General features: G+C 50.8%; 1 protein-coding gene across 5 annotated transcripts in view; it reads left to right on the top strand.

Moving 5' to 3' along the window:
* LOC140388133 (uncharacterized) overlaps window positions 1-21,294 on the top strand; it is a 248,913-nt gene that overhangs the window by 194,441 nt on the left and 33,178 nt on the right. For 3 of the 5 annotated variants that reach the window (XM_072471828.1, XM_072471826.1, XM_072471827.1), the window contains exons 15-16: window positions 3,302-3,471; window positions 6,037-6,128. In XM_072471828.1, the coding sequence (XP_072327929.1) occupies window positions 3,302-3,471; window positions 6,037-6,128 (262 nt within the window). Of the gene's footprint in view, window positions 1-3,301; window positions 3,472-6,036; window positions 6,129-21,294 lie in introns of those variants that run through there. The other 2 variants (XR_011934104.1, XM_072471829.1) reach the window with 2 other exon arrangements.

The following is a 21,294-nucleotide window of genomic DNA, read 5'->3' as shown; positions in this document are numbered from 1 at the left end:
TTCACCAGAATGTTATCGCGGCTCAAATCATGCGGACAGATTGTATAAACCTGGTCTATATTCCCCCTACTCCCATTTCTCCCGTATCCCGTCAAGGTGCATACCTCTTCAAGTATCCATCCGTATATGTCAGCACAGTTACCATCCACCAGTTCGTCCGCGGTCAGAAGTGTGTTCAGCCGTGAGTGCCCCATTTCTGGGGGAACGTTATCGTCCCTTTTCAAAGGAAGTTTCTGATTAGTCCGTACCTTAGCTTATGCCCTTTCAGGAGTTGGAACTTTTCCGTGAGTTCCCCCAGGGAACCGACTCTACCATCTGCGTATAGGTCCCCTTGAGTCAGTGTCCCTTCGTCCTATCCCCACCCTTTGAAGGAGGCGGCCATTGCCGCGGGGATGACTCTGTGATTTTTGCAGATGGGGGCCATGTTGGACATTGTGGTCAGACCAAAGTGTTGTCGTAGTTGGTTTCACGTCCTCAGCGTGGCCACTACCACTGGGCTTTTTGAGTATCTGGCAGGGGAGGATGTGAGTGCAGCCGTGGCCAGCCCTCTGAGGGATGTCCCTGTACAGGAACCCTCCTCCATCTTGACCCATTCCATCTCCGACTCATTGACCATTCCTGTACCCTTTCTGCGCTGGCAGTCCAGTGGTAGAATTGGAGGTTCAGGAGGGCCAGGCCCCCCATGTTTCTCCTTCTTTGTCGTACTATTTTCCTGACCATCAGGCTCCCCACTACCACACAAATGGCATGATTAGTTGATTGATTTTGATGAAGAAGTCTTTGGGAATGAAGATTAGGAGGGATCTGAACAGTCAGAGGAACCTGGGCAGCACGTTCATTTTCATCATCTGTACTCCCCTGCCAGGGAGAGTGGGAGCGAGTCCTACCTCTGTAGGTGCCTCAAAACCTCCTCCACCAGACTCAACATGTTCCATCAGTGGATCAATGTCCAGTCGGGAGCTATTTGGATCCCCAGGTGTTGAGGCACGGGCCAGTTTAAACGGCAACCACCGCAGCCCTGGTGTATGTGACCCCCCTTCCCCCCCCATGCAGGTTCAATTCAAATTCTCCAATTGCCTCGCCAGGACCTTTGCCAGAATTTTGGCGTCCGTGTTCAGGAGTGAGATGGGTCTGTGTGACTTGCACTCCGTCAGGTCCATGTCCTTTTTTGGGATCAGTGATAGCGAGGCCTGTGCCAGCATAGGCGGCAGGGTGGCGCTCAACAGCAAATCATTGAACACCTCCCACAGGTGCGGAGCCAGTGCTGCCACAAGTTTTTTATAGATGTCTACCGGGAATCTGTCTGGACCTGGTGCCTGATGCACGATCAATTGGACAAAGGCAAGGGTTGAATACAACTGAGGCTTTATTGCTCTAAGATGTGTGGCCTCCCACAGCAGCTGGCGAAATGGCTGCTGCACGGAGGACACACATATTTATACTCCGCCTACTGGGCACAGCCAGCAGGCAGGGACTACCGTCGTACCTGTAGTACAGGTCCTACCATACAGCACCTAATATAGGTGCAACAGTGGTTTACCACAGTGCCTTCCCCGCCTGCATGGAGTTGATATTCTACATGGCTTTCCCCCCGTTCCAGTGGTGCTTCCAGTCCCTGCCTCTTTTCCTCTCCCTCAGCTGGTATGTCCAGCCCATCGAGGAACTGATTCATCTTCGAGACCCCTCCAGGGGCTCGGAGGTATACAGCTACCGTTAGAAAGTCGCGAAGGCCCCACTGATTTTATCGCTGTTACTAGTTTGCCATTCTTGTCTCTAATCTGCGCTATCTCCCTCGTGTCTGCCTGCTTTTTCAGCTGGTGAGCTTTGTCTCCATGTTCATTAAATGTCCCCCGTGTCTGGTGGAGTTGGTTCATTGCTTTCCCAGTGGTGAGCAGGTCAAATCCCATTTGTAGTTTTTTCCCTATCTGCCAGTAATTCCATGGTTGGACCCGTTGAGTACCACCAGTCGCCCTCCAATATGGAGACAACCAGTTGCTGCCTAACAGCTCTCTCTTTCCTGTCCCTAAGTGCCCTATAAGCAAATATTTCCCCCCTTATCACCGCCTTCAGTGCCTCTCGGAATGTGGAGGGTGAGACCTCCCCATTCACATTGCAGGTTACATATCCGTCGATGGCACCTTGTTGGCGAAGAGGGCTGTGCCCAGCCTCCGTGGGGGGGGCACTGGGCCTGCCCATCTCCAACCTCACATCCACATAGTGTGGAGTATTCTGCCCCTACCAACTCTGGAAGCACCAATTTCCCCACTACAAAGAAGTCTATTCTAGTGTCGACACTGTGAACCTGGGAGAAGAAGGAGAACTCCTTCTCCCTCAGGTGTACGAACCTCCATGGATCCACCACCCCCATCTGCTCTTAAAGGCACTCCACTCTCTCTCGCCATTGCAGATTGTTTCCCTGATTTGGGGTTGGCTCTGTCCATCTGTGGGTCCTGTACATTCTGGATCTTTTCACTGGGCCGTTTAGTCGCCTGACATTCCAGGTGCCCCCCCCCCCCCCCCCCCCCCCCAATCCCCACCCCAGGTTCAGCCCTACTCATCGTGTGGATGTGCACTCCGGGTTTCCCTTTTTCAGGAGCCATCCAAGATGGCCACTGTTGGTTCCTTTATTCCCGCTGTCGCCATGTACGACTCCTTGTAACCAGCGTTCTACTCCAGCCCACTTCTCTACCCCCATGCCCCTGTGGCCTTCCCCTCTCTGCCCCACTCCCCCCCCCCCAATCTTCCCTCCATCTAGCATTGTGCCCCCCACTTCTGCTAGACGCTCCCTAGAATCCGTTTTGGTGATGTTCGTTGAGGGACACATGTCGTCCAGGATATTGGGAATGATAAACCCCCCACCCCCAACCCCCCACCCCTCTTCAAAACAGTGCAACGGAATTTTTTTCATCCACCCAAGAGGGCAGGTGAAGCCTCAGTTTAATGGCACCTCCGGCAGTACACCACTCTCTTAGTTCTGCACTGGAGTGTCAGCCTAGATTATGTGCTCAAGTGGCAGGAGTGAGGTTTGAACCCACAACGTCCTGACTCAAGGAAAGAGCGTTAGCACTGAGGCATGGCTGACGTGCCTTCATTTATTTCCTTGCATCAGATTGCATTGAAACATTGATGGAGTTCCCATCAAATAGAATAAGAACAGAGGGGAGAAACATAAAGTGACCTGAAAAATAAGCACATATCTCTTGTCGGTGGATTAACCTACACATTTAGAGCGTTAGTGGCCCAGCTTGCCCTGTCTTGTTTTAGACTGTCTACTGTTCCTCAAACATTTTTGCTTTTGCAGATCGAAGCCTCCCTCCTTAAATCTCCCTACCCGATGCCCTTGGGGTCAGAGTACGGCTTCTCCTACCCACCCGGATTTCAGCTTGCCCCGGACTCTCTCCCTCGGTAACGGTGGTGGCAGCCAGTGCAGAGACAGCCGTTCACAGCCTGCTCGGCCTGACCCTATCCCAGGTGAGACCAAAAAATCCAATGCTTCTACATAAAGAATGACAATACAGAAAAGCTGCCGAGAGGGTTATACTGGGGGTATGATGTTTGCTAGACATTGGCATTGGCTAGAATGCAGTGAATATTCCCATTCCTACTCAACCCTCCTGTCCCAACTTCTTTCTTACCCCAAAGTGGTATTCTGACATCAGCAAAAGATTTTTTGTGGAAATGACAAGTTAAAAAAATTGTCACACTGTGTTCAACACACTGCCCTCCCAGTGCAAGTTATCTGCATTAAGTACACACTAATGGCACTGATGCCCACCCCCTCCCGCCCTCTGAGCTGGATAGGTCCCTGTTATAAAGAAGATTGGAGAATTCATTTTACCACAGGCTTTGGGACTTTGACGTCGGGGTCAACTGGATATCCCAAAGTGGAATTTGCCAGAGCGTGTTCGGGTAGCCTGCTAATTAGCCGGTTCCTTGATCACTGCCCTGTGATGGCCAATGGGTGGGGCTCTCAATGCTCCAGGACCGATCAGAGGAGTGAGAGGTGGTTGCCGCTGAGGCAGGTCTGGGACCACGCGGGCATCTCAACGTGGAGGTACGATCAATGGCATTCATGAAGTAAAACACTTCAGGAGGATTGAAGCTGGTAAGGACCCTTGGAACAGAGGAGAAAATCCTCTGGAGAAACTGGGTGCCACCTTTCATGCCCGTGATCTCATCATTGGGGCACGCAGCTTCTGGCTCTGAAACATGCACCGAGATGGTGATGTCCATCTACAATGGCAAGGTTGTAGTGGGGGGGGGGGGGGCAGGGGGTCATTGGGTTTGCTCTGCATTGGTCTGGAATTAGTCATCAAGCACTTCCTGTGTTTTCTCTGCATTTGAAAATGAGTTTCAAATGTCTTATTTTTTTAAACCTCACCATTAGTTTTTGTAATCATTATATCTTTTGCATGATAATCATCCACTGAATAGATGCTAAATTAATTTCATGTTAAATTGCGAGGATTATATTTCTTTGCCTCTTTTAAGCTAACATTTCCCCCCCCCCCACCCCCCCCCCCTCCCCCACCCGCCGTGCCTGCACACACATCATCCACCCCTCTTTAAAAGGGGTAAGAGATAGGACTACTTGGGTCACTGACACACTCTCTCTGTTCCTGCCATTGGGAGTGGGAAGGTGCTCAGGATGATTACGGTTGCTCCACAGATTTTCATATCTTTGCTAAGATCAGGGACATGGCATGTGAGGTTAGCATCAACCTCCACCCTGCCCCTTGATGGTACAGCTTGTTGGAGCCTACATGCCCAGGCCCCATTCCAATCTAATATACTTTACTCCATTCACAACTGGGCTCTGTAGCTGAGGAAGAATATATTTGCATGGGAGAGGGCGCAGCACAGATTCAGCAAGTTAAAGTGACTAAATTATAAAGCAGGCTTGAAGATTATAAGGAGTTCTGTTCGAGATGCCGAAGATAATTAAAGGGTTTAAGAGAATAGATAAAAATACACTATTTCCTCTGATGGGGAGTGTCCAGAACAAAGGTGAAAAAACTTAAAATGAGAAATAATCTCAGGAGGTTTCTCTTCACACAGACAACTGTTGGAACTCTCACTGTTTAAACTCCTGAATCATAGATTTACAGTGCAGAAGGAGGCCATTCGACCCATTAAGTCTGCACCAGCTCTTGAAAAGAATACCCTACTTAAGCCCATGCCTCTCCCTATTCCTGCAAACCAGTAACACCACCTAACATTTTGGACACTAAGGGGCAATTTAGCATGGCCAATCCACCTAAACCTGCACGTCTTTCAGGACTTGTGGGTGGAAACATGGGGAGAAAGTGCAAACTCCGCACAGACAGTCGCCCAAGGCCAGAATTGAACCTGGGACCCTGGTGCTAACCACTGTGTCACCGTGGTCTTGGGATCAATTGAAAATTTCAAAAGTGAGATTGCTTGATTTGTTTTTTTTAGGCAAAAATGTCAAGGAATCCATAGAATCCACAGAATCCCTCTCGTGCAGAAGGAGCCCATTCTGCACTGACTCTTCGAAAGAGCGCCCTACCTTGACCCACTCCCCCGCCCTATCCCTGTATCCTCATAACCCCATCTAACCACCACATCTTTGGACACCAAGGATTAATTTAGCATGGCCAACCCACCTAACCTGCATAACTTTGGACTGTGGGAGGAAAGCGGAGGAAACCCACCCTGACACTGGGAGCGTGTGCAAAATCTACACAGATGTGGAAATATGGTGGGTAAATAGATTTAAGGTAGAGTCCAACGATGTGCAGGTTAGGTGGATTGGCCATGATCAATGCGCGGGATTATGGGGATATAGGGCGGGGAGTGGGCCTAGGTAAGGTGCTTTTTCGGAGGGTTGGTGGAAACTCAATAGGCCAAATGGTCTCCTTCTGCACTGTAGGCATTCTAAGGGTCAGTCATGATCTCACTGAATGGTGGAACACAATCGAGGAGCTGAATGGTCTCCTCTGGTTTCTAAGTTCCCTTCTGCTTCTAAATGCCGCAGCAACATTATATTAAAATCTTTCTCATTCATTCTTACAGGCAACCTAAATTCGGGATCGAACGCTTCAAACCAGTGCAGGAAACACTCTTCTGCCAAAAATGACAAAAAATCATCATCAAGTTCTACAGCCGTAAGCAATCCACCAAATTCCTAACTCTTATCAAAGGGGGGAGGGTGTTTTTGACATGAAGCCACAAGAGAGTTCAACATTAAACTATTTGGTCATCACCTTACCAAAAGTTATATTCTTCCTCATTTACCAGCTCCACATATACTCATAGAACCTGCTCCCACTCAGACATAATCGTCAAGGACTCTACTGTTTAAGAAATCCGCCTCCTGGTTGTTGAGGTGATCTCCCAAACTACAAGAGAAGGCAGCCAAATATGGGGAAAAAATATTTGAACAAACTTTCCTTTGCCACTGCTTGTTAGAAAAGCAGCCAGAAAACCTTCTCTTTAGGCCAATGGAGTGATAGAAAAAGAGCCTTCTGCTTTTAAATTCATGGCGGGTTGCCTTCATTCCAATCTGATGCTTGCTACAGCTTCAGTTCAGAGGCCAAAGCCACCAGTTGGTCTGTTGTATGGAGAAGCGACTGAAAGGTTGTTGACCCTTCTTTCCAAAAGAGAAGGCTACAGGTCCTGAAGCATCTTCTCCCTCCCTGCACCAAGAATCAAGCATTAGCAGGTAGCTTTCAAACAGGTCTCACGCTCAAAGATGGATCAGCCAAAGCATGCTCAGGATTGGCTGACATCGATAAGGAGATGGCATCGAGCATTGAAAGGTCTTTTGTTTCCTCCCCCAACATTGCTCTCACTTTGGGCTAACCTTTGTGTTCAATGTCTGACCTGGTCTCGGCCAACTTTAGCTCCAGCCAAGTGACCAAAACGTCCAGGTTAGGAACTAGAAAGTACCCATCCTGGCACTGCCAAAACAATTATCTTCCCCATAGAATAGGGTAAAAGGTCAGTTTGACTCTTAACACCAAACTCCAACACGTGGTGGCCCAAACCCACATCCATTACACGAGTGGGACTATTACACCAGACTGATATGCGGAAAGGGTCATTCTCAAGATTAATACTGTTTCTGATCCTCCTTTTCTTCTGAAAAGCACAATGTGAAATGGAACTATTATTCCCAACCCATCATCATTACTTTGCTTCCTTTTCTGCCCCATGTATTGGTTCTTTTTGGGAATGCCAGTCAGTGAAAGACCCCTCGCTGATAGTACCCCAGAGACTCTGGATCTGACCACAATTGCTAAACTCCTCGATTCACTCATTTTACAGAGGCCAGAAATCAAACCAGGGACCTTTTGTTCTGCACCCTGCAAAGTATCCACTGAAGGAAACCATTTTTCTCACTCAAATCAAAACATCGGTAAATCTTTATAATAAGTGTATGTTTAGAAGCATCTGGACAAAGTACGCTCAGTTCTGGGGCATGCACCTCAGGAAGAATATGTTGTCCTTGGAGTTGGTGCAATGCAGATTTACCAGGCTGACACAGCAGCTAAAAAGGTTAAATTATGAGGACATGTTGCGTAGATTAAGCTTATACTTTCATGAGTACACAGATGAAGAACTTAAGATGATTAAAGAATCTGATAGGGTGGATAGAGGGAAACTGGCCAGATTTTTACCATTGAGGCAGGCAGCTGGCAAAATGGCACCGAAAGGTCACGGAGGCGTGCCAACACCTTCCTGCCATTATGCCTTTTTTGCCAAGAGAGGAAAAGGCAGCAGATGGTTGCCTGGATGGAGCAAACACCATTTAGCTCTTCGAGAGCGCATCACCAATGCACCCTCATCCTGCAGATGTAACTCCAGCAGTGCCCATCGCCAGTCCTCTGATGGGGGAATCCAGATCAAAGGACCACAACTTTAAAATCAGAGCAAGGCCATTCGGGGTTGATGTCAGGAAGCACTTGTTCTCGCAAAGGGAGTGTCATGATATCCACATTAGCATATCATGGTGCAATCACACACACACTGATGGACAGGCAGTTGGACCAACCAGCACACACATAACATCGCAGCCAATCACCAGTGAGAGCACACGCATTATAAAACAGGGAACACCACAGTTCCCGCTCATTCTACCAGGAGATAGCTCAGAGCACAGAGCTCACAGCGCGCCACTCAGACATAGACCATGTGCTGAGTGTCTCACTAAGATAGTGATAGGGCTGGGTCCACAGGTTAGCTGGTGAAGCACGCACCCAAGCCAATAGTTAGTTGTTACCGTTGATTAGACAATAAAACAGAGTTGTACCATCTACAGCCGTGTTGGATCATTTGTGCATCAGAACACCCAACACGACATGATACCAGTAGTGGAAGCTAACCAGCGACTGTGAGACCTACCTGCACCCTTTCAGCAATCCGCTATCCTGCTCCATGGAAAACATCAGCCCGCCGCAGCCGCTCCGAATCGCTGGCAATCTAGGTGTAAACTGGAAGCTGTTTAAACAGCGCTTCCAGCTCTTCCTCGAAGCCACAGACAGGGAGAATGCATCGGCCACCAGGATGATTGCCCTCCTCCTCTCCACGGCGGGGCAACACGCCATCAACATCTATAACTCCCTGGCATTCGCGGAAGGTGAGGACAAAACAAAATATAAGACGGTGCTTCTGAAGTTCGATCAACACTTCAGCGTGGAAGTCAACGAGAGCTTCGAGGAGACTTCTGGTTGCGGTGATGCACTGCTAAGCCGCACGTTTCGGCAGCTCCCGTTCTAACGGAATTTTGGGCTCTTTTCGGGAGCCCCAACGGAAATTTTTTCGGACCAAACCCAGTGTGGGGTGACGAAGGAAGATGTCCCCCCGGGTGTGTATGGAAAGGATCGGTGGTAGTGGCCAGATTGCGAAGGATCCTCTGGAGCAGCGGCAGAGGAGAGAAGGAAGAAGCAAGATGGCGGCGGATGGAGCCCAGACGACATGGGGCCCAGACCAGCAGGAATTCCTCCGACGTTGTGTGGAGGAATTAAAGAAGGAGGTGCTGGCGCCGATGTTATTGGCAATCGAAGGGCTAAAAGAAACACAAAAGGCCCAGGCGATAGAGCTCCGTGGGGTGAAGGCAAAGGCATCCGAAAACGAGGATGAGATACAGGGCCTAGCGGTAAAAATGGAGACGCACGAGGCGCTACATAAGAGGTGTATCGAAAGACTCGAAGTCCTGGAGAACAGCTCGAGGAGGAAGAACCTCTGGATTCTGGGTCTCCCCAAAGGAGTGGAGGGAGCTGACGTTGGGGCTTATGTGAGCACGATGCTCCATACGCTAATGGGAGCTGAGGCCCCCTCGGGCCCCCTGGAGGTGGAAGGGGCTCACCGGGTCCTTGTGAGAAGACCAAAGGCTGGAGAACTACCAAGGGCGATAGTGGTGAGATTTCACCACTTCACTGACAGAGAGGCTGTTTTGAGCTGGGCCAAGAAGGTACGGAGTAGCAGGTGGGAGAATGCGGTGATACGATTGTATCAGGACTGGAGCGCGGAGGTGGCGAGAAGGAGGGCGAGCTTTAATCGGGCCAAGGTGGTGCTTCACAAGAAGAAAATAAAGTTTGGGATGCTGCAGTCGGCGCGATTGTGGGTCACGCACCAAGGCAAACATTACTACTTTTAAACGTCGGATGAGGCATGGACCTTCATCCAAGAAGAGAAACTGGACCAGAACTGAGGGACTGATGCTGGGGGGGAGACGACAAGGTCGATGCATAGAAATGTAAATTGGGGAATAGGAGGTTCACAGTATCGAGACGATAGACGGGGATTTTTTCTCCTCTTGACGGGGGACACTGAGAAATGTGGGCGCCGGTGGAAAAAGGGACTGAGAGGGGGGATGGGAAATGGGGGAGCTGCGCCATAGGGGGCGGAGCCGATCCAGGAAAGCGCGGGGTTTTTTCCCGCGCTAGGGAGATGATGGCGGGAAGATAGGCGCAGGAAGGAAGAGAGTTCCACACACAGGGGGGTCAAGGAGAGAGCGGGGGAAGCCGGGGTCAGTTAGAGTCAGCTGACTTTCGGAAGCATCATGGGGGGAGTAACCATGCTAGATGGGGATCTAGCGGGGTGGGGGGGGATCAACTGGGTTGCTGCTGCTGGGAGCGAGAGGGAGCTGGCAAGAGAAGAGGTGGCCGGGATGGGAGGGCGCCGCCTGAGGGACGGGTGGGTGCGCAGGACCCGGACGGGGGACTGGCCTAGAACAGGGGATAGCTAGTCGGGGGGGGGGGGGGGGGGGGGGGGAACGGGTGGCCCCCCAATCCGGCTGATCACGTGGAATGTGAGAGGCCTAAATGGGCCGATTAAGAGGGCCCGAGTGTTCGCGCACTTAAAAAGACTGAAGGCAGATGTGGTCATGCTTCAGGAGACGCATCTGAAGGTGGCAGATCAGGTTAGGTTAAGGAAAGGATGAGTGGGACAGGTGTTCCACTCAGGGTTGGACTCGAAAAATAGAGGGGTGGCGATATTGGTGGGGGAACGGGTGTCGTTCGAGGCTAGGAATATAGTGGTGGACAACGGGGGTAGATATGTGATGGTGAGTGGTAGATTGCAGGGAAAGGAGGTTGTGCTGGTAAATGTATATGCCCCGAACTGGGATGACGCGGGATTTATGAAGCGGATGCTGGGACGTATCCTGGACCTGGTGGGAAGCCTGGTAATGGGGGGGGGAATTCAATACTGTGCTGGATCCAGGGTTAGATCGGTCTAGATCCAGGACCAGAAGAAGGCCGGCAGCGGCCAAGGTGCTCAGGGGGTTCATGGAGCAAATTGGGGGGGAGTGGATCCTTGGAGATTTGCTAGGCCGTTGGCCAAAGAGTTCTCCTTTTTCTCCCATGTCCATAAGGTATACTCCCGAATAGATTTCTTTGTTTTGAGCAGGGCACTGATCTCGAAGGTGACAGAAACGGAGTATTCGGCCGTAGCCGTTTCAGACCATGCCCCGCACTGGGTGGATCTGGAATTAGGAGAGGAGTGGGAGCAGCACCCACTCTGGCGACTGGATGTGGGATTATTGGCGGATGAGGGGGTCTGTGGAAGGGTGCGGGGATGTATTGAGAGGTACCTGGAGGCCAATGATGATGGTGAGATCCAGGTGGGGGTAGTATGGGAAGCGCTGAAGGTGGTGGTTAGGGGAGAGTTGATCTCCATTAGGGCTTACAAGGAGAAAAAAGAGGACAAAGAAAGGGAGAGATTAGTGGGGGAGATTTTAAGGGTGGATAAAAGATATGCGGAGGCCTGGGACGAAGGACTACATAGAGAGAGGCGAAGACTTCAGACGGAGTTTGACCTGCTGACCACAGGAAAGGCAGAGGCACAGTGGAGGAAGGCACAGGGGATGAGATACGAATATGGGGAAAAGGCGAGCCGGCTGCTGGCCCACCAACTTCGCAAGAGGATAGCGGCGAGGGAAATTGGGGGAGTCAGGGATGAAACAGGAACTACGGAGCGGAGAGCAGGGAAGGTAAATGAGGTGTTTAAGACCTTTTATGAGAGGCTATATAGGTCCCAACCCCCGGAGGGAAAAGAGGGAATGCAACAGTTTCTGGACCAACTAAGGTTCCCGAGAGTGGAGGAGCAGGAGGTGGCAGGTCTGGGGGCACCAATTGAGGTGGATGCGGTGACTAAAGGGTTGGGGAACATGCAGGCAGGGAAGGCCCCGGGACCAGATGGGTTCCCAGTGGAATTTTACAGGAAATATGTGGACTTGTTGGCCCCGCTGCTGGCGAGAACATTTAACGAGGCCAGGGAAGGGGGGACTCTACCCCCGACAATGTCGGAGGCGACGATATCACAAATCCTGAAGCGGGATAAAGATCTGCTGCAATGCGGGTCATATAGGCCTATCTCACTCCTGAATGTAGACGCCAAGCTGCTGGCAAAAGTGCCGGCGACGAGGATCGAGGATTGTGTCCCGGGGTGGTGCATGAAGACCAGACAGGGTTTGTAAAGGGTAGACAACTGAATGTCAACGTGCGACGGCTGTTGGGGGTGATAATGATGCCCCCAGCGGAGGGGGAGGCAGAGATAGTGGTGGCGATGGATGCAGAGAAGGCATTCGATAGGGTAGAGTGTGGGTATCTATGGGAGGTGTTGAGGAGGTTTGGGTTCGGGGAGGGGTTTGTCAGTTGGGTCAAACTCCTATACGGGGCCCCAGTGGCAAGTGTAGTCACAAATCGGCAAAGATCGGAGTATTTTCGGTTACATAGGGGAACAAGGCAGGGGTGCCCCCTGTCCCCATTACTGTTCGCGTTGGCAATTGAACCACTGGCCATAGCGTTGAGAGACTCTAAGAAATGGAGGGGGTGGTTAGAGGGGGAGAGGAACATCGAGCGTCACTCTACGCAGATGACCTACTGTTATATGTGGCGGATCCTGTGGAGGGGATGACAGAGGTTATGCAGATATTGAGGGAGTTTGGAGATTTTTCGGGATATAGGCTAAATATGGGGAAGAGTGAGCTTACGTAGTACACCCTGGGGATCAGGGAAGAGGAATAGATGCCCTGCCGTTAAGGAGAGTGGAAAGGAGCTTCCGATATTTGGGGATTCAGGTAGCCAGGAGCTGGGGAACTCTACACAAACTCAATCTGACGCAGCTGGTGGAGCAGATGGAGGAGGATTTCAAGAGGTGGGATATGCTGCCGCTCTCACTGGCAGGCAGAGTGCAGGCGGTAGAAATGATGGTCCTCCCAAGGTTTCTTTTTGTTTTCAATGTCTCCCCATTCTGATCACTAAGGCCTTTTTCAAGAAAATAGACAGGAGTGTTATGAGTTTCGTGTGGGCAGGGAAGACCCCGAGGGTAAGGAGGGGGTTCCTGCAGCGCAGCAGGGACAGAGGGGGACTGGCGTTGCCAAATCTGGACGACTACTACTGGGCCGCCAATGTGGCAATGGTTTGTAAGTGGATGAGGGAGGGAGAGGGGGCAGCGTGGAAGAGGCTGGAAATGGTGTCCAGTAAGGGAACGAGCCTAAAGGCGCTGGTGACGGCACCGCTGCCGCTCTCCCCGAAAAGGTATACCACAAACCCAGTGGTGGTGGCAACCTTATGGATCTGGGGGCAATGGAGGCGACACGGGGGTGACGGGTGCCTCGGCGTGGTCCCCGATCATGAATAACCATAGGTTTGTCCCAGGAAGGATGGACGGCGGGTTCCAGAGCTGGCATCGGGCAGGAATTAGGAGACTGAGAGACTTGTTTATTGACGGGGAGTTTGCGAGCCTGGGAGCGCTGGAGGAAATGTATGAGTTGCCCCCGGGGAATATCTTTAGATACATGCAAGTGAGGGCGTTTACGAGGCAACAGGTGAGGGAATTTCCGCTGCTCCCGACACAGGGGATCCAGGATAGAGTGATTTCCGGGGTATGGGTCGGGGAGGGCAAAGTGTCCGAAATATATCAGGAGATGAGAGACGAGGGGGAGGCGCTGGTAGAGGAGCTGAAGGGAAAATGGGAAGAAGAGCTGGGGGAGGAGATTGAGGAGGGGCTGTGGGCTGATGCCCTAAGTAGGATAAATTCCTCTTCCTCGTGTGCCAGGCTTAGCCTGATACAATTCAAGGTTCTACACAGAGCACACATGACGGGAGCAAGACTGAGCAGGTTCTTCGGAGTGGAGGACAGGTGTGGGAGGTGCTTGGGAAGCCCGGCGAACCACACACACATGTTCTGGTCGTGTCCGGCACTGGAGGAGTATTGGAGGGGAGTGGCAAGAGTGATTTCAAAGGTGGTGAAGGTCCGGGTCAAGCCAGGCTGGGGGTTAGCTATATTTGGGGTAGCGGATGAGCCAGGAGTGCAGGAGGCGAAAGAGGCCGATATTCTGGCCTTTGCGTCCCTGGTAGCCCACCGAAGGATTCTACTTATGTGGAAGGAAGCGAAACCCCCCGGCGTGGAGGCCTGGATAAACGATATGGCAGGGTTCATAAAACTGGAACGAATGAAATTTGCGCTGAGAGGATCAGCTCAGGGGTTCTCCAGGCGGCGGCAACCGTTCCTTGACTATCTCGCGGAACGTTAAGGGAAAATAGATCGTCAGCAGCAGCAGCCCAGGGTGGGGGAGGGGGGAGCACTATATATATTTTTTGTTACTTTGTTAGTTCACTATTCTATTTAAATAATGTTACTTATTAGCTATTGTGTTATTTTTATGTTGATTTGTAAAGTGGAAAAATTCTGTTTGAAAACATTAATAAAATATATATATATTTTTTTTTAAATGAGAGCTTTGAGAGATACCTATTCCAGCAGCGCCTGCAGGGTAAGGATGAGCCTTTCCAATCTTACTTGACACACCTCCGTATCCTCGCGCTGTCCTGTGGCTATGGAGTCACCTCCGACTCCATGATATGTGATCAGATAGTTTTTGGGGTCATCTCGGACACCCTACGCCCGCAGCTCCTTAAAATAAAGCGCCTCACCCTCGCGACTGCCATCAAGACCTGTATCCTCCATGAGAACGCGACCAGCCGGTACTCCCAAATCCAGGCGGCCGAAACGGCACAGCACGGGTCCTATGGGGTGAAGCGGGTCCAGTCGATCGAGTTCCTCCCGGCCCGCAGCCAGGCCGAGGGAGGCCATTTAGCGCGCTTTCCGAGGCCTCCCGCGCTTGTACGCGCCAAAAGAGGGGACGTTGACGCAGAGGAACGTGATGCGCAGGCGCGCTCTATGCAGGACCGCACTGCGCATACACGGTGGCGCAACAGACGCCATGACGTCACGACGTGTGGCGACTGTGACTCCGCCCACTTAAAGCGGCAATGTCCGGCCAAAGCGCGACAATGTCTTCGATGTGGCAGGATGGGCCACTATGCTGCCTGCTGTCGAGCAGCTCAACCTGCCCACTCCCAACAATTCCGCCAGCCTCGCAGGGACGTGCGGGCGATTCAGCCCCCCTACACTGAGTCATATCCAGATAGTATGCAGACCAGCGATATCGAAGACAGAGAGTCCTTCCGCGTTGCGGTAATCCACAAGAACTGGATGTCCTGGCAGCACGGTGGCGCAGTGGGCTAGCCCTGCAGCCTCACGGCGCCGAGATCCCAGGTTCGATCCCGGCTCTGGGGCACTGTCCGTGGGGAGTTTGCACATTCTACCCGTGTTTGCGTGGGTTTCACCCCCACAACCCAAAGATGTGCAGGGTAGGTGGATTGGCTACGCTAAATTGCCCCTTAATTGGAAAAAATGAATTGGGTACTCTAAATTTTTTTTAAAAAAGAACCGGATGTCCCCAAGTCGGAACCACCAGCCGCTGCCAGTGCACAGCATTGATCCAGGCGATGAGTGGTGTGCCACCCTAACAGTCAACCCAAATTTGTCGCCCACCTGAGAGACTTGACTTATGAGCCCGTTAGCACTTTGGACTCACTGAATTGTTTTACAGTACTGTTAACGAGTTTTTTTTCTTGTCGTTCATTGTTCCAGAAGTTTTTTCTCGTTGTTTGTTGATTGCATTTGTTCTGTTATTGGTACAACTTCGTTGTTCTGTTGCATCTGACACCTTCCTCTGTATATAGTTTAGCCTCATGTACATGTTGTAAATATTGCACACATATACTCAGATGCACTCAGTACACATTTCTATTTATTATCATGTAGGCACATATTCTTTGTGAAAGGGGGGGATGTCATGATATCCACATCAGCATATCATGGTGCAATCACACACACACTGATGGACAGGCAGTTGGACCAACCAGCACACACATAACATCGCAGCCAATCACCAATGACAGCACACGCACTATAAAACAGGGAACACCACAGTTCCCGCTCATTTTACCAGGAGATAGCTCAGAGCATAGAGCTCACAGCGTGCCACTCAGACATAGACCATGTGCTGAGTGCCTCACTAAGATAGTGATAGGGCTGGGTCCACAGGTTAGCTGGTGAAGCACGTACCCAAGCCAGTAGGTAGTGTGGTGTTGGGTGCTCTGGTGCACAGATGAGCCAACACAGTTGTATGTGGTACAACTCTATTTTATTATAACTCTTATAATACAGTTCGTTCTGGATACTCTGCACGTGCTGTCTCCCTAAGTGTGTTTGGCAACAGATGTGTCCTGGTTCTCCTCTGCAGCTAATACTGACCACCGGGGGTCGTGTCTGTGCTTTTATATCTTTCTGTCATTGGTTGTGGTGTTGTGTGTTCTGATTTGTCTGTTGGTGTGTCTATCATGATGTGTGTGTTTGAATATCATGACATCCCCCCTTTTTACAAAGATATGTGCCTACGTGGTTATAAATATAATTGTGTCGTGAGTGCATCGAAGAGTGTGTGTGTGTGTTATGTACAGCGTGTGTATATGACGTAACTATTTACATGGGGCGATGTCGGGTGCGTCACACTAACAAGGTTGTACCATAACAAAACTTGGATGCAAGAGAAAAAAAAACTTGAACATTGGTCTGGTCAGACGATATCTGGAACAATAACAACAACAGGTTATAATACAGAAGAGTTTGACTTTTTGAACGTATGAACAGCGTTATAAGTCCAGTCTAATGGGTGACCGCCTCAAGAATGGGCTGGTCCTCAAGCCGGTTCAGCTGTGGAGATTTGGGTTCACACTGGTTCACCTTGGACTGTTGGAGGTGATGCTGTTGCCGAAGTCTCTACTTTACCATTTGTTGTACTTCGTGCAGTGCTTGGTTTTTTCATTCGTGCAAATATAACATTCAACATCTTTGTTAGTGGTGCCTTGGCTGTGGTTTGGTTCTGGTGGCGATGGAAGGGGCATGATCCGTGGCATCTCCACGAAGTCATCCTTGGGAACCAGTGGAGGATCCGGCGTGTGCGTACGGTTCAGTTGCGAGCGTGGAAGGCGGCGCAAAGCTCGCTGATTGCGCCTACGCACCAATCCATCCGCCCTGCATGCCAGGAACAAGGTGGAGTCTTTTTCTTTTTATGTTTGTGGTGGACGGCATCTTGTAGCCGATGGGTCGTCGCCATCGAAGTAGCACCATCACTAATATCATGCAAGGCGATGACTGTGCCAGATGTGGAAGTTGGCCGAGACCGTGTACGCTGGTTCCGGCCACCTGCTGTGCCGGAAGGGCGACTCCGCAGAGAAACGTCGAAGCATGTCGCCTTGGAGAGAGAATTGTTGCTCGCATCAACGTCTGGCGATGGCGCGAATTGGTGTGTCCATCTTGGACCGCCGGTGCTGGTTGCCACTGCCGACCCAGTGGGACTGCCACGCGATCCATTCCCTGTCGCCGTGGCATCCGCCGTCACCCTGAGCGTGCCATCACCGAGGCCGCGACACCGCCCGTCCGGAGCAAGGTCTGGCGTGCGCGAATCAGAGTCGGCGCTTGGCTGCTCCCCATCTGGAGTCCGGTCTGCCTTCCGTCGATGCCCCCCGTCCGGAGTCCCAACAGGTTCACTGGAGGCAGCCGAGATTCCCTGAAGCTGCACTTCTGGAGTCGGAACATGCAGGAATGCACCAACCAGTGGAGAGGGTCGAGCCATCGAGGGTGGAAGTGGTGCGCCGCCACCGCAGTCGTCAGTGGTCCCACCGTGATCGTCGAGTGCCTCGGTACGCACTAGGCGAGGTCCGTCACCTTGCACCTTTTGCATGGGAAGTGGGATGCTGTCGTCACTCGTCTCACATCCCGTGGATAGATCCTCATTAGCAGCTTGCTGTTCACTAGGGTTGGGTAAATTGTCAGAGTTTTCATCTGGTGGTGCACACCATGTCGGTGGACTGTCATTGTCTTGCCGTTGTCCTTCATTTGGGCTTTTCTTCTTTGGAATTTTAAATCTTCCCCCAGACATTGCAGAACCTTGTTTATTACCCCCAAATTCTCCCATAGGTATGGTCTCGAATATAGGATCCAATGTTTCTATCGACATTGTACTATTTTCCAAAGAACATTCCGTTTCACTTTTCTTCTCAGGTGCCTCATATGTATCTTTGTCTAATGTACATGCCTTCATGGTCTCTGGGTCTGATTTTGCTGGAACTGGCATGGTCACAGTCTCTCTTTTACTGTTCTCAATTGCCCACATTATACTCCCCATACATAACTGCTTAATCACTGGGGTTAGTGTGGTACAATGGATAATCGGGTCGACCTTATCTGCATCTTCACCATTAGTGGAAAGCACACTTGGTTCACTTGAAACTGCTGTGGGTTTTAAATTCGTTATCTGGCTACTCGATGTCGGTGTCCTCAGGATTCTTGCTCCAATGTTCTGCTCAATAATCAGTGGAGCGTGTATAGGTTCAATGCAATTAATGTTCCCCTCAAGGTTTGAAGAGTCATTACTGACTAACTGCTGGTCTCCGAAGTTGGGATTTTGCGGTGTTGTGTTGAAGGGAGACATTTGTCCCTGCTGTAGATATGATTCAGGTTGTGTTATTTCCATTACCTGAGGATCAATGTCTTGTCCATTTTTTCGATCCGTACTAAAACACTGGCAATTCTCAGTCTGCTCCTTGCAAGTTAAACATTCAATTAATTTCGTTAGCAAATCCTCAGCATCCTTCTGTGGCCGTGCAGCATTATTAATCTCTGTTCGGCTATAATGATCCTGAATGTCAGCGCATAAACCTTTTTTCTTCGGGCTTGGACGAGGCGATTCCTTTGGCTTGTCTTCAGTTGGGCTTGAACAGTCTTCAGCGCTGTGCCCTTCATTGTAGCATGAGAGACCGTCATGTTCATGCTGCTGTGTAGTGGAGCATGGTAGGCTGTTATAGCCTTCTTGCTGTTCACGTGAGCATGGCAGACTTGCATCGTCTGCCGCTGGTTGGTCAGGAGAGGTTGCTAGACCCTCATGGTCTTGTTCCTGCAAGGACTGCGCTCTGGAGTCTTGCGTTCCTTCCATCGTGGAGTCCGTCCACGAGCTCTCTGTGGAGGCTTGTGACACTGGAGTCACTTCTTGTTCGTGCAAGGACTGCGCTCTGGAGTCTTGCGTTGCTTCTATCGTGGAGGCTGTCCACGAGCTCTCTGTGGAGGCTTGTGACACTGGAGTCACTTCTTGTTCGTGCAAGGACTGCGCTCTGGAGTCTTGCGTTGCTTCTATCGTGGAGGCTGTCCACGAGCTCTCTGTGGAGGCTTGTGACACTGGAGTCACTTCTTGTTCGTGCAAGGACTGCGCTCTGGAGTCTTGCATTTCTGCAATTGTGGAGTCTGTCCACGAGCTTGCTGTGGAAGCTTGTGACACTGGAGTCACTTCTGGTTCATGCGAGGACTGCACTCTGGAGTCTTGCATGTCTTCTTTCATAGAGTCGGGAACGTTGAGCGGGACGTGGACCACGCTCTGTGTGGCAGCAGGGCACTCTCCGTGTGCTTGCACCGCTCCCTGTCTGTTAATGTCAGGCTGCAGCATCATCCGGTACTGATAAGTTGGAACGTCATATCTGCTGGATTGAAGATCCTCAAATCCGAAAAATGAATCCGCATCTGCGTCGGATTCAATGTGGGGGCCGCCAATGTGCAACACGAAAGGTTCGTCCGAGTCATAGTCATATAGGACCACGGAGCTATCATTGGGCTCGCGAGGTCCGGAAACACTGTAAAGATCGTCATCGAAGTATTCAAGGTCGGAATCATCGGCTTGTGCGTAGGTAACTGCTTGTCGGAGGGTTCTTCGGAGGTCAAATTCATCTCCTGGGTCAATTTGCGGCACTGTGCTGTCATTCCAGGTGAGGGAAGGTTGTTTTACAGCTTTAACAGATTTTTGTTTTTTTGATTTGGGACGTTTCCCTTTTAAATTGGTGCAGTCTGGGGCCTCTGACATCCTGACGCTCGGTATGTAGCACGTAGGAAGCGACTGCGCATGCTCAGATCGCTGTTCCTTTACCGATGGCCGTTTTCTGGACTGCGCATGCGCAGCATCTCGCGCATGCGCAAACGAAACTTCCGGTTCTGCGCACTGCTCGCGCAACTGTGCTAGCGTGATACCTTTAGCAAGATGGCCGCCGACCTCGACCCAGCCTTCTCTCAGGCCCGGGATTTCGGCCTCTGGGAATTCGGGCTCCGGGATCCCAGCCACGAGGTGAGTACTGCCGCTTTTCTTACCTTTATGTGCCGATTGGATTGCGTTTTCTTCACAGTACTTGGAGAATTTGCCCAGGACTGCCTGGTAATCGTACCTTTGCTGCCTCCTGAAGAACCTGAACCTTGTGAATATTTCTCTTGCCCTTGCACCGGCGATGGTGAGGAGAAATTCAATTTTTTCCCTATCATCCAGGTCTTGGAGTTCAGCTGCTACCAGGAACAATTCGAACATTTGCCGGAATCGCCGCCAGTTTTCGCGGAGGTCGCCGTGGCACTGGAGCGGCTGCGGAACCGGGAGCTCGTACATCATGCCTGGGCACTGCTGGTTGTCTGTGTACACGGAGGTATGCCGGCAGGTATCGATCCACTCCTGTACCATGTGGTGTTGGGTGCTCTGGTGCACAGATGAGCCAACACAGTTGTATGTGGTACAACTCTATTTTATTATAACTCTTATAATACAGTTCATTCTGGATACTCTGCACGTGCTGTCTCCCTAAGTGTGTTTGGCAACAGATGTGTCCTGGTTCTCCTCTGCAGCTAATACTGACCACCGGGGGTCGTGTCTGTGCTTTTATATCTTTCTGTCATTGGTTGTGGTGTTGTGTGTTCTGATTTGTCTGTTGGTGTGTCTATCATGATGTGTGTGTTTGAATATCATGACAGGTAGTTGTTACCGTTGATTAGACAATAAAACAGAGTTGTACCATCTACAGCCGTGTTGGATCATTTGTGCAGCAGAACACCCAACACGACAGGGAACTGGAAATCTGGAACTCTATCCTCAAAAAACTGTCGAGACTGAGATCAATAAAAATGTAAACACTGCAATTTATCGATTTTGTTGGATGAGGGTATTAAGGGTTATGAATCTAAAGCAGGTGGATTGGAGATATTGATCAACCTATATCTAAATGATAGAGCAAAGGCAAGGGGCTCAATGGCCTCCTCCTGTTCCTATTAATTTTGCATTGGTTTCATTATTTGAACATGGACCAAAACGTTTTGGGGAGGAAGAGTTGCAGGTCCAGGATTGTTAGTATTCATTCTTTGCCTGCCCCACCCTCTCCCGCTGATACCGTGCCGCCCCCCCCCACTCCCTTTGAGACCACCACCCCCCCACACTCTCTTCAATACCACCCCACCCCACCCACTGCTTTCTGATAATCACCTGATATCAGCCTTTGCACATTAACCTATAGTTGACAATATTAAACTACTGTCGCGTAACAATTCTGGGGGAGTGGTTAAGTGTAAAGAGTAAGTGGGTCATCGGTTAGTCAGAATGGAATCACGGTGGAGTTT

This window comes from Scyliorhinus torazame, chromosome 13 (assembly GCF_047496885.1).
Source record: "Scyliorhinus torazame isolate Kashiwa2021f chromosome 13, sScyTor2.1, whole genome shotgun sequence".
Taxonomy (NCBI): Eukaryota; Metazoa; Chordata; class Chondrichthyes; order Carcharhiniformes; family Scyliorhinidae; genus Scyliorhinus; species Scyliorhinus torazame.
Note: the sequence above shows the minus strand (reverse complement) of the source record. Positions and strands in the feature narration are given on the sequence as shown.